Source organism: Varroa jacobsoni, unplaced genomic scaffold (assembly GCF_002532875.2).
Source record: "Varroa jacobsoni isolate VJ856 unplaced genomic scaffold, vjacob_1.0 scaffold_670, whole genome shotgun sequence".
NCBI classification, from domain to species: domain Eukaryota; kingdom Metazoa; phylum Arthropoda; class Arachnida; order Mesostigmata; family Varroidae; genus Varroa; species Varroa jacobsoni.
The window spans coordinates 49,913-63,707 of NW_019213572.1; the positions used below are offsets into that span (position 1 = coordinate 49,913).

A 13,795-nucleotide genomic window follows, 5' to 3' on the forward strand; every position below is an offset into this window, starting at 1 on the left:
CAAAGTAGCTCATGCCGTGCCGCGTACCTGCATTATTACCATGAGAACGATAGCAGCAATGGTTTGTTAATGGCAAAATCAGGGCTAGAGTCCTCTGACAGTATCTCACTGCCGCTCTTATAGCGGGAACCTGTTCAGCCCGTACACCATCAAGTCGTCTACATATAAATTACATTTTGTCGACCTTCATATTTGACCAGGAAGGCTCTTCAGCAAAAATGTCTCTCTCTCTCTTGTTTTTCAGGGTGACCTCAGATTCTCGCCTTGAGGCAGGCCAATTGTCTGTATGAAAGGCGACACTCCGTCATAGAAGGCTATTCTATTTTTATGTAGAATCGCAGCGCTAAGGTTGAGCACATTCAGTGGGACACTGAGCTCGGCCAGTATGAGTACAAACTTCCTCCTGAGCGCCAAATTAAAAGCTGCCTTGAGGTTGACGAACACCGCGTACAGCGGTTAATAGAATGTGGTCAGTGCTCTCCCGACGTCGGCCATCAGGATGCTGCTCGCTGTTTCCGTGGAGAATTTTTTTCGGAACCCATGTTGCTCCGTTGAAATAGCGTATGAGCTTTTTTTGTAGTAGCTGTTCACCCTTTTAGCAACTTATAACAAACCTTTTTTTGACGGCGCGGTAATGTCACTTTTTCCTTTAAGGATCATTAACAGGGTGACACCTTTTCTATGTAGGTTACGCTCAGGTAGGACTAATAATCAATAAAAAAAATGACTCGACTTTTACGCCTGTTTATTGTTGCATTATTATTAAATAAGTGATGTTTTACAGTAAACACTCTGCTCTTTATGATCAAATAAGCTGATATTTGTTAATTTCGCCGGCGTACATGTTATAAATTGATGCCGCATTGTCCTTTTATTTGTGCCATCCTGACCCGCAAGGATATAAGACTGCTTCTATGGTTTCGATATAATTTAAAAAGATTTATAGCTGTAATCAAAATCAAGAACTGCTCATAATCAGGCTGATTAAAATGTTTGCGTAACATTTCAGTTGCGACTCTAGGCAGTTAATACACGCCATAGACATATTACGCTCTTTGCATTTCTAATATCAGCAACGGTGTTATAGCATTAAACGCCAATAAACAAAAATTTCTAATATATTAAGACAACAGATTTATACCAGACAGATCAATTATTTAAGTTGTGAGAAGCCCACAGTAAATTCGGTGGCGTCTCGCAGATTCGTTTTCGTAAATGGGCAACAGTCGACGATCCAAATGTTCAAAGGCAGAATCTGCCTTACTATATAACTTTCGCTTGTATAAAATTATAGTTAGATATCTATAAAACCAATATTACAATAATGCTCTGTCGTGAAAAGTGACAAATGTTGTTAACTAACTACGTACGAGACAAACACATGGATTCAAACAATCGAAATTTACCCAATTTTATTGACCGAAATATCCCTAAAAAAAATACGGAGCTTTCGTCGTATGCGTAAATTAAAGATGTTACGAAAGGCAATAATCTGTGCTAGGAGATAATCCATCGGGTCACCGCAGTATAGTTAGAACAATTTTGACATAGGACAGAAATCCACTAGAAGCTTTTCACGTACTTTGCAGCATCGACAGCGTGAATCTACTAAAGGGAACCTTTGCGTTTTTGACAATCCCTAAGAGGTTTTTACGGCTCTATCTTCTATCATCGCTATTTTCTACAGCAAGAGATAATGAAAAAGCAAAAGCGTCCTCCGAACCGTAACTTGTTGTTACATATACGCCATAGCATCGATATAATGGCCCAAGTGATGGTGTTGCCTAGGCAGAATCGTTCTTCCGCCAGGCAGCAGCGTTGACTGCGTCAACAAATCTCATATATCCTATTGGTGCAACTCGCGTGGTTAGTCGTCCGCGTTCGTGTTACTGTCTAGGTAAGAGATATACTATGGATGGATCATTCAAAACTACTATTTCTATCATGTGCAGGTGCTGCAAACAGCCATGAGGCGAGAGAACACGAATAAATAGAGGTAACCAGTTTTTTCCTGCAAACGATCACTGAGGTGAAAAAATGTTGAAATAACCTTGTTACTGACTTTCGAACAACGTAACCGGACAGTCAGTGATTAAAACTGTAAATGCGGTATAGACCGCTACCGATAAAACTAAAAAGTACCAGTTCACAGCGCGATGCGAAACTTACGCCGTATGTTTGGTAAGTATATAACTCAAGCAAGCACGTCTTTAAATTCCTCCTAAAATAATGCCTGTGAAAAGTGCACATAAACTCTGACGGCAGAGGCCAGTGACATAGGTTTGCTCTTTCAATAACATCAGTAGTTCGGCAGTGAAGTCATCGTTTAGGCCAAGTTACCATCTCAAGCCGAGAATGAAGGTCACATAATTTGGCCCTAGCTTAAAGGCAAAGATTCTACGAGATCATGCAGGATATTTTCAAAATGCTACGGCAAACGGAAAGACATCAACTATTGTGCTATCGGCCCGATTAGAAAAAACCTTCTGATATTGTAGTGATAAATTCCAAGATAGTGTAACGCACTCGATTCTTGATTCAACTGGTAGCTGTAGGATTTGTCAAATGGTAAAGTAATCAGTTGAATAAAGCTACGAAAATTTTAAAGATAAAATTAGTTATGTGAAAAATTACCTTTAGAAAGTGCAAAGGGTAATTGAAACTCATTGAAAGCGATATTAATGTATGTAATGAAATTGCTATGTAAAATTTAGATATATAAGTTTTTGAATATTGCCATATGTCAAAGTTAACTAACAATTTAGTCTAAGTTAAATTAACTGTCAGTACTAGAGAGGCTGCAATCCTTCTGACGAATCTATTAATATAGGTATTTTATGCTTTTCAATTTTTAAAGGAGAGGGAAAAAGGCCAACGAATTATTGTTGAACTGATATAATAGTAACACAGTGACAACTGAGTTTGATTGAACATAATATTAATTTTGATCCTATTTTTAATCACGGCTACTATCCTGTATCTATAGCCATTTATGTGTGCCACATGTAGAAATATATAAAAGACCATGGATGCTACATCTGTTGTTTATCATCTTTTAGGATTTAGAGAAGTATTTCGTCAACCGGGGTCGGAATATATTTTTCGAACTACTAGCTAGCCTTCGTGGGGTACGAGGTCTACATTTTCCGTCAAGAGACTTTGACACATTTTTATAACAAGTACGAATAATAAAATAATACAATCCATTATAGAGTTATATTTTTGTCACCTTAGTTTTTATTTATGTTTTACTAATGGATATATCTAAACGTTTGTGAACGCGAAGTGTAAACAGGTGCAGGTTAGTGCTAAACAGCACTAACTTAATAAACGCAATTTTCGTAAGAGTAAGAAAAAGTTTAATGAAACTTAAGTCTATTGAGTCTCGGCTTTACCTATACGTCGGCAATAAATCAGAAAACACTTAAGATTCGTTTTGTAGAATTTTTGTTCTTCACTATTATGCTCTCATTTTTCGAACACTAAAAAAAAGATTAAGGCGTGTAGATTTTTACATGTACGTCTACCAAACAGATGACCCGCCACAGAAGATACGATTCTAACGACGGGAGAACAAAAAATAAGCATAATTTTATATACCTGTCTATATGATATATACCTGTAGATCACGTATGTATATACTTATGGTAGCCTTGAGTGTCGACCAGAAAAACTTTAGCTCTATCAAACTGTATTTCTCGTACCGGACACCAGAGTGAACTAGCTAATCGGAAACACTTTTAGTTTATGGCACAAGGTATTCAATAGAATAACCTAGATCAATTTGCCACATACAATCAAACGTTATGCATTTCTAGGAATTTTGTCAAGCTTTCCTATCGGTTTAACACGGTCGATTCGAGGCAGGTTCAAGTTCCTTGAAAAAGCAAAAGTTTACCAGATGCTTTAAATAATATCCTATGCAAACCCTAACAATACGTATATGCCTAATAGTGTGGTGGCTAGTCATATTGCAGCTAGTGTCTGCCACCCCTTATAGTGGCGATGATAAGTTACGACGAGTGTGTCTTGAAAGGAATTTTAATGAGGCGGGTGGGACCCTGATCGAACCGAGCAATAGGACGACGTGCGCGTTATTCGCTGAGCAAGGACTCTACGTTCCGTACAAACTAAAGGTAACTAACGTAACTACTGCCTAAAATTGACTTTGCATTTAGCTGCAACTCGAACTTTTCTTAACTATATACGATTACGCAATTATTGCTTAGGTGTACGGTCCATAGCAGATCTTTACCGGAACCTCTGTAAAACCCCATTATCCATGTTTCGTTGGATTCTAAGACTTTCAGAGTTAAAGCCAAGGATAAACTTGACTTCGTAACAAAGTTATTCTTATTAACTTCAAACAGCTCAATTCAACAGCCTAGCGTAACACATGAACGTAACCCGTGAACGAAAGTAGGAATATTTTTTAGCATAGTACTAATTTTATAGTAATATAAAATTAAAAACTATTAATGAAAGTTCAATTCACGTCTCTTCACGCAAAGTTTTACCTTGTGCTATTAATCTTTTCTTTGCGGAGATAACGTCTGTCCAACGATAATACCAGTATCAAAAATTAATGTTGTCTTTCCGGCTCTGTGAGTCAATTTTGGAATGCTCATTTTGATACAGCGGTTCATAACTTGGTTTGAAAAATGTTTTCTTTCAAATTGTATTAGGGTAATAAAAGTGGGTAAAGGTCACGACATTCAGCCTTCAGCTTGCGTTCCACATCAATAATATTAATTTAAGGTGCAAGTTATAATATTAAGTACAAAATATAAAGCATTAACTTAAAGCCATTTTAGCCAGTTTGAAGTTAGTCGATAAGTTAGAAAAAAACGTTTCCATAAAACTATCTATACCTTCTTGCTTTGTCTTTTAAAAGGATTTTAATTTTTCACCACACACGCGTGTTCAGGCTCACTATCTTAACCCATCATTGAAGTTCCTGAAAAAGAGGCAAAAATCGAATAGACCCCGTTGTCAAACAGACCGACAGTAATAGTGATAAATCTATACTCTTACACAGAGCTTTTTATATTATATACAGTGAATACACTACGACAGAAACATGCCTGATAAAAAATAATTATAGTGCTAAGAAGCTTTTTAAGCGTTCCTGTAAATTCTAATGCGAGAACGAAATTATAAAGATTGCGTAGTTTTCGAATGTCTACATGTTGAAAGCAAAATCGTTTTTCTTTTTTTTTTTTTTTCGATTTTTGCTTTCCTTATAGCAGTAGCGAAATAATATTAGTAGTAATTAGTAAAGTAACAGAAGCACTTGAACAGCGTAACAGGCTAAGTGCCGCATGATAACGAGCTAGTAATGAACGAAAGTACGAGATAATAGAGATGAGTAGGGCAACTGTTGCGGGGCGTCGAAATAACGATAAAACTATCATCGGATATCTTTTTTATAAAAAGGATGGCACCTCTCAGCATCAATAACTTTGCAATAAGCGATACTTAAGTAGGTCAATTGGGAACCCGAATTAAGATCAAGGAATTACTGAAACAATTTGATCGAGTTCTCTATTACGGTAGTGGTATACAGCAAGGCAATGAAGTTTCTAAAACAATGCCCTGTGTTATCTACAACAGGGTAATACAGCAACAGCGACTAGATAAAAGTTAGCGTGATAACTTACCAAAATATGACGTGACTATTGTCGTCCTCACCCAAGAGCTTCTAGTCGATAACCCCATAAAAATTACAAAAATGATAGCAGGTCAACATATAAGAAAACAAGTTTAGAAGTTATGACAGCTATGGAATTAGCTTCCGGTTGTTAGGTCGCGTCCCTTCGCAATTATCTTTGCTTGTTGGTAAAATATGGGAAAAATGCATTAACGGGCTCTCTAGGCGTATAGCTTCTATCTATTCTATTATTTATTCTACTTTACAGGCGATAAAAAATAGTAGCAAGCTTAGGCTTTCTCCTTTTTACCACCTCTAATGGGAGTTATACACTTGGAAAGCCCGTTAATACATTTTTCCTACCTTTTACTAAGAAATATTTCTAAGTTTTCAGAAGAAACGTAGCGCTTATTTTTATCGTAATGCGGTAATAATTATAATCTAAAAATGGGATGCTACTTCAGACAACAACATATTGATACACTAAAATTAATAATAATAAATATGAGCGTGCGTATGCATTCTGATACTTCATGAAAAAAAAACAGAACGACAGAAATAAGTATAGTAATATTATTGGTAAAATTTCAAAATTTGGACCTGTATTGTAAAACTTATCTACGAAAAACGTCAACCTATATATTAAACTGTCGTCGCCTCAATCAAACTACATTAGGAAAGTCTTTTAAAAAGGCACATTACCTAAGAATGTATGCACATAATTTTTAATGTGTTTGTTAGTTGTGCTAATTGAGGAATTTGTTTGCAAATTAAACTATCGTTAAGGCGACGGAGCGCAATGGAGTTATTCATCTCACGGGAACAGTGTTTGGCGCAGGCAGTTATGATGGTTTGCTTGTCACCTGTGGACAGACTGGCACTACAAAGTGCCTTCAAATCTACTCTAGCCCCGGTGAGAAGATGAACAATGCTTTCATACTCTACTCAAATGCAGAAATCGACCTCGGTATTCAAAAGGTACGAATCTATATTATAAATAATAAAAAAAACTAGAATAAAACGTGATAGTAATTCGTAGATGGTATCAAACAGCCATATGGGAAGTTCCGGTACGTAGCCATGAGAAAGAATGGATTTAGCCGATTACTAATCTTGTTGCGATTGTTAAAAACGTTCCGTACCGTGATTTTGCCTTGACGATTGCAAGCGATCGACTCTTGGTTTATATTCGTAGGTCAAATTTAAATTAAAGGTGCGGAGCATATTAATTCAGTATAAACTAAATAAATTCGTCCCTATTAAAGTTGTATCATTTTTGTACAGCATATACCATTGTGTGGCGTAAATTATCCAATTGTATTATGACTTTTAATAGATACTAAAGCGCCATCTGCAAGCTTCGCATCTCGCCTGTTTTGTTATTAAGCATGTGTTACTTTGGCAGTAAAGGGCTAATTACGTGTATAGCAGAGGTAACGTCGAATAGTGGCCAATTATTTTCCAACAGTTATGACCTAATAGCGTCTTTCACAATATTATTTAAACACAATTTTTATGGAGCACACTTGTTTACATGACACAGTTTTCAGCGCAGACGATGCTGGTTGCCGTTTTGGTGTTTACGAACGCTAGTGCAGCGCTTTTTTCAAATATGGAACATAAAAATGAAGTTGCTACCGTCAGTTCACGGTCAGTTAACATCAATTCTTATGGGAAAAGGAAAATGTTTTTCTCTAAGGGAAAGTGATTTTTCCAGAATTAAACTCTGGTGGCCTAAAAAAATCGGTTTAACTTAACCGCTTTAGAGTTGTTTTGCATTGCACAAGACTCAGGCTTTTGGTAGTCTGGTAGATAGAAGAAGGAAGTATCTAAGAAAGAGTCGGTTACGTAATTATTTAAGGCAAACATAAGCTAAGCTGTGGAAAAAGGCTGACCAGCAAGCGAAAACTTTCTTCCATTGTTAAACTGAAAAGTACGACGTACAAAAAAGCGATAGCATACATATTTGTTTACGTAACATGTGATCTAGCTAGAGCGAAGTAAGTAGAACATAGAAAAATGCTTGCTACATTTGAAATATTGTATTACAAAGCTCCAGCCAATATGATCGAACGGCCGTACTTGAGAAGAGACATTCGCACTTAAAAAAATCACATGGTACGGGAGAAATAGATTTTTCAGTGAGAGGACGGATTGCTATAGACAAAGAGCTACTACTGGCTTGTTACGGTAATGCTTAACCAAAATATGGACATTAGAGATATTAGGTTTTATCCCATATTATTTTCACATGATATCAGGAATTTTTGAAGTAAAATCAGTTTAAAAGCGACTTGTTTAAAGATTGTCCAATTTAATTTTAGGTGCATCTGAGTTGATTTAAAAAATTGACCTAATTTTGCACGATATTAACATATTAAGTCACATCATCATACTGATCATAGTAAACGGATTATCATAGGACGCATAAATGTATGTACGAGGAACAACAAGCTTGAGCACCAGTCTGTATTTATTCATACATTCATGAGTTCATGATAACGCTAATTTGATATCGTTGTAGTTCCATCGACTAATCTCAGGAGATTATTTGTTACTTACAGCTTGGCCCTGTGACATACGTAGCATCATTGGATTGCAAAGATGGTGTACCAGGCCAGCGATATTTTGAATTTCGAAAGGCACCGTCAAAGGACGAACTAGACAACATAAAAGCGCATTACGGTGTTACCATTGACTCCATTAAACTTTTTGACTGCCTAGAGAATAAGAATAAGGTCTTCGAAGCTTCATAAGTAGGTTACCAATGATACACAGGCAAAAGGAGTGATCCTGTGTGCCTTACCCCGTGACGCTTTCAATGGAACAACAAGAACTATGTTTTCATTATAAAAAAAAAAAAAGCATAAAACATACGAATTAATTTTTTCATGGAAACACTCAACAATGCTGGTGGACTACACAACTATCATAAGTGATATATTACAAATTCGATGTGTTTCTGATCCCATCTTTCTCCCCTACCATCGTACTACTTCTTTACTTCTGTATGCCATTCGAAGGTTTCCCTCTACTGCGTGAAATAAATCGTTGTACAGTGAAAATAAATTTTATATCGAGTTCAGATTCGAGGTGGAAAAAAAGGATGTATCTCATCTACTTTATTTTGCCTTTCACCGATGTTAAGATCTGCCAAGTCAGCCTAAGCTATTTGTGTTGTGTACAGTACAAGCTTAAAGTGAAACGGCTGCTTAAAGAGGTTCACTGAATTCAAAGATGAAATCTTTGAAAGGGAAACTCCACTCCGGTAGGCCTTCCGGGGTCCTCGTGGACCTCGGGTAGTCTACTAACTTGTTCTTCTGCTGCGAACACCTGACTTGTTAGGCCTCTGGAATATACATAATCTAATCAAAACTTAGGAGCCTGGATTAGGTAAGGCACAGAAGGGAACAAGGCTTTTCATTAACCCTTAATCGCTCAGCACCGGGCCAAAACCTCAGGTTTCTACACAGAGTTGTCACGACTGACAAGAACAGTTTTTCCTCATTGATGTAATGCAGAGAAAGAAATGAAAAGTTTTGGGAGATATGCCTAATCCAGAATTGAAGTGAATTTTCATTCCAGGTGCTGTCATACGTTTGGTGGGACTGAAAGGGTCTTACAGAGTAGAAAATGTCAAGAAGAACTAGGCGGCCAATTTAGTTACATCGAAGTAGATTATCCGAAACCGAAAAGGCTTGATGGACGAAACCAAAGTCATTTTTCTTGACGACAAGGCTAGGCCGCATTTAACAAACCTTGTAAAAGCCGCCTTACAAGACCTTGAAGGATGGGTTCTTTTGCGTATTTTCCAGACTTCATTCCGACACATGATGACCTTTTGCGGACAGATTATCACTGGCAAAAGAAATAAATAATCATACATCTGACGCAGAAGAGCTTCAAAACCTGAGTGGAAAAGCTTTTTAACGTCAAACTTGACAAAATCTGGCAAGAAGGAATATATATATTGGGTGACAGACAGAAGATCGTGAAGAATGATGGCGAATACACAAGGCATTAATTTGTTGCTAGGATTCGGGTGAAACGCTGCGTTTTTTATCAAGTAAAAAAATACTTATGTTCCAGCCTCAAAAATCTACCTTAATTGACAACCATGAAAAATTTCGCATTTCTTAGTGGGTCTTCAAGCTGAAGCTTTACAGATCACAATCTATAAAAGCAAAGACAGTGCCCACAATCTGTGAGAACGCATGCATAATCAAATAATATATATAACATAGTTAGTAATAACTACTCATATATAAAAGGCACTTTAAATTCCTTCCACACACTGCACGAGAACAAGAAGCTGTATCTTTACGGATCAAAACTTAGTACAAATATGAGAGGTTCTTAACTCTGATGTTTTCTAAATATCGCTCTACAACGAATAAGAAAAATATTATTCTATTAAATATTAATTTTCGTTCGAGATTGTTTGCCTTATCCTGTCTATCTTCTGTCTAACAAGAACGTGCTCTAACCTTAATTCTTCGCGCCAAAGATCGTGTGACCCACATTTTTCTTGGTAACGTAGCGTATTACCCTTTTGTTGTTTTTGTCTTGCAAATTAGAAATTTTTCGTTATAAAAACAGTGTGCAATTTAATCAACATGACTATGCGGCTGGGAGGACATGTGAACTTTAAGTGATAGGCAAAATTTGAGGAAATGTCACAGAAGCGAGATGGTCCGCTTGCGTCGCCATTAAAAGAAATTGTTATTATGTTTCCTTGTGCTTTATACTGAGTTGGGTTACCAGACTGCATATTTGTTTGTGCTAAATAGTTAATAAAATAGGGCGACACTTTTGGAAATATTTCTCATTCTTTATAGAGGCAAGCATTGTGCCTCTTTGTTTTTTACTATGAAAATAATTAAATCGTTACAATCTAACGATCTATTATGGTACTCGATAGGCGGGCCTACTTTACCTAAATATCGACACCATAACATAAACGATTTACAAACAAAATAGAAGCTTCGGTAAATTCGGCGATTCATATTAGCTTCACGAGTAACGTACACTTGTAAGGATTCCTGAGATCGCTTCTGGACTACTAGAACAGTTGCCTGTAAATATGAGAAATATTGTGTACCATTTAATTTATAAAAGTAATTCAAATTTGTCTCCCACGGGGGAACATTGCGTCAACTTTTCGGCATTGAAAATAATCTATTAAAAGGTAAGTTAACTTCTTTGCCTCTTGAGCATTCTTTGGAGACACGTAGCATTTAACATCAAATTTGGGTATATATTGTTGCACCTAAAAATGCCAAAAAAGGGCGTAAAGTTATCCGTGTTAAACTTCTTTATTTAGAAAATTTATAAATTGCTATATAATCAGACTCACTTTTCTGTGCTTCTGCTGTGACTCTGTCGCGCCATTAAGTCAACATTACAGCTACTAGATAACAGGTCAAACTGCCAGTCACTAGATTGCACTTATGCTGTTTCTCCGACGTAATCATTCAAATATTCTGTTGTACTGCTTCCCTTGACATTGGCACGTTAGATTGTCCCATTTTCTCCATTTCCAATCTAGACACAAACTGTGCTAAACTCACAGTATTTATTCTACACAATACATTTACATCTTTACTCATTTACACGTTTCTGGTTATCTGGACTGCGAAATTGCTGCTGCCATACTAACGGCCGCTTCTCGAGAAAATGTTAAAGCAAAAATAAAAAGTTCAGACATAGGCATACATGATGTACATCTGATATATGAACTTCTACACTCGAATCCTTCTGAAATTCTCAACCGTAGCCTCTCGATCGCTCACACGAGGTTAAATTTATAATCAATAATATTGGTACCTATATCGAGTAGTTGTCATCGCTTGTAACCGTAACAAAATTATCAATAGAAGTAAGGTTTGGTAGATGCCTCAGCTCTGGTGCAATATACTCAAGATATCATTTTGCGCCTGTCGGCTTGCTAGCTGACATCCACTTTGTTATTTTAGCCTGTAGGTAGTTTCGTGTCTTAGATCAGTTTCCTGACACTTTTCAGGAAGTTAGGAAAGTGAAAATGTATAATGATGATGCACAGTCATTATTATTGGATCACCCTATATGTAATGTATATTTTTGGAAAGCTTTCATAATATAATATTTTTAAGACTTGCTGCTTTCTGAGCATGAAAAGAATAAAACAAAATGATAAGAATATTCATAAAAAGCGGATTTTAACCCATCGGAAGAGCATGAAGCTCGTAACTTTACGTATACGGTCATCCTGTATTGTCACTATTATATCTAATAATCTGGAATACACCCCATACAGCATAATGCATTTTGTGGGCTAAACGATTGATCTCAAAGAAACGTTGCTGGCGTGATCCTAACCATACGCAACGATCTGTTCGCAGTAGATTCAAGAAGATTTCATACATCTATGTTAAGCTCGTCTATGGTAAGCTGTTAAAATTGTCACCGAATATGTAAGAATGTCACATTACAAACATATAAATTTAGCCTGTGCTACTGTTGTTACAAACAACAGCTAATACCTTGTACAACCATTAGTTGTTGGAACTTGAAATGTTGAAGTGGTTCTTGGTGTCTACGTATTTTCTATTGATTTACTATGTTAACACAGTAAGTAACTGCTCTTTTTTCACTAGGTAAGAGCGCACGTATCTAGCGATGATACTCGTGAAAAGGAAGCTTAGTGTTTTCGGTCAGGCGTATCTCTGCTTTATTCAATCTTTAATCTTAAAGAAGAAAGGCTTTACGATTAAGTCGTCCCACCCAAGCAGAGTGCTTAGCCGACGTATGAACGTCCTAGACCATTTTTAATTCAATCACTGCGGTCGGCCAAATTTTGGTTAGTATTAGAACATAATTCCGTTGAAAAAGAAGTTTAAAATTTACAGTGGCTTTAAGTTCTACTGAACAATAATTATCTCCATAATTACAGAGCCTGTTGCCCTATCTTCTCTCATGGATGACCTTGTCCCACATGGCGGTGCTTTAAAATAAGGTCATTAGCCGCATTTTCAACTGCTGATCCTGTTGAAGATATAATAAATAGCAACGGAATCCAGTTCTCTTGAGAAACACACTATTTCGGATCAACCGTCTTCGTGTCTCATTCGTCGACAATTCTAATGCTGGCTTCAACATTTATGTGGTTTTGCAATGATACTGGAGGTACTGCGTGGTGCACCGTCAGCTGCCGTACTGAATTTTGTGTCTTATAACCTTTAGTCGCACGAAGCGCAAGCCTTTTTGAGATAGCCCACTAGCTCGTTAAAAAGTTAGAAAATTTTGAGCTGTACATAACCTCAAAGTTACATAAACATTCTCCACAAGTAAAACTTACTTCAGCGTTATTAGCGCCATTGTCATATAGGTGGTATCAAATATTTCAGTTTCTCACAGACATTCCTAGTTGTTCAGCCATGACACTACGTGTTGAAGCACTTTCTATTTAAAGCTAGAAAATATTAACTCATGAATTAAAATTATTCATTATTTGAACATTAAATCAAAAAGACAATTCCTTTCTCATGGCCAATCAAATTAGTGTCTCTCGATCACGTCTTCAAGTCCCATACTTTTTTATAAATGTCAACTTTTTGACGGTAGCATTTTTATGGCTCCATTATTGTTATTACTGAGCTTTATTATTTCCCTGAAGTTATATATACATATCACGTAAATTTCAATTATCATATCAAAGTCTTTAATATAACTTCCCAGATTATCCGCCTCTGTTCCCAAAAAACATTTTTTACATGAATCTACTCAAAATCGACAATCAGAAGCCGTAGACAAATATTATACTGTGTTAGTTAGAATTTCACGCGTTTTATCGCCCTACTGAAAACTCCGCAAAAAAATTATACTGGAGTATTTCCGACTTTCTTTAAACTTGAATGTATCTAAGACATGAAAGAAAACTTTAAGGTTGCGACGCTGAGAAAAATAATCTAAAACATATTCGGCCTAGTTTTTTCTTCATCTACCAATAACTCGCCACCGTGATAACTCTTCGCCACTGATGACGACGGCAATATCGTATGGTTTGTAAATTTTTACGTTCGTTTAGACAACTCTTCAGTTAATTCAGTACGCGCCAAGTTATTACTGCGATTTAAACGCGATTCATTTAAGAGATTTTTGTTGTTC

General features: G+C 36.6%; 1 protein-coding gene across 6 annotated transcripts; it reads left to right on the top strand.

Annotated features, from left to right (window-relative positions):
• The first annotated feature begins 1,903 nt into the window (after nucleotides 1-1,903).
• LOC111262514 (uncharacterized) lies at nucleotides 1,904-13,370 on the top strand. 6 transcript variants are annotated; one of them, XM_022836819.2, is made up of 4 exons: nucleotides 1,904-2,181; nucleotides 3,955-4,136; nucleotides 6,437-6,628; nucleotides 12,582-13,370. In XM_022836819.2, the coding sequence occupies exons 1-4, from the start codon at nucleotides 2,157-2,159 to the stop codon at nucleotides 12,636-12,638; spliced, it is 456 nt and encodes a 151-aa protein (XP_022692554.1). In that variant the 5' UTR covers nucleotides 1,904-2,156; the 3' UTR covers nucleotides 12,639-13,370. The 6 variants fall into 6 exon arrangements, with proteins under 6 accessions (XP_022692554.1, XP_022692555.1, XP_022692553.1 ...); XM_022836820.2 differs by lacking the exon at nucleotides 12,582-13,370 and adding an exon at nucleotides 9,236-10,469; XM_022836818.2 differs by lacking the exon at nucleotides 12,582-13,370 and adding an exon at nucleotides 9,466-10,469.
• Nucleotides 13,371-13,795: the final 425 nt, after the last annotated feature.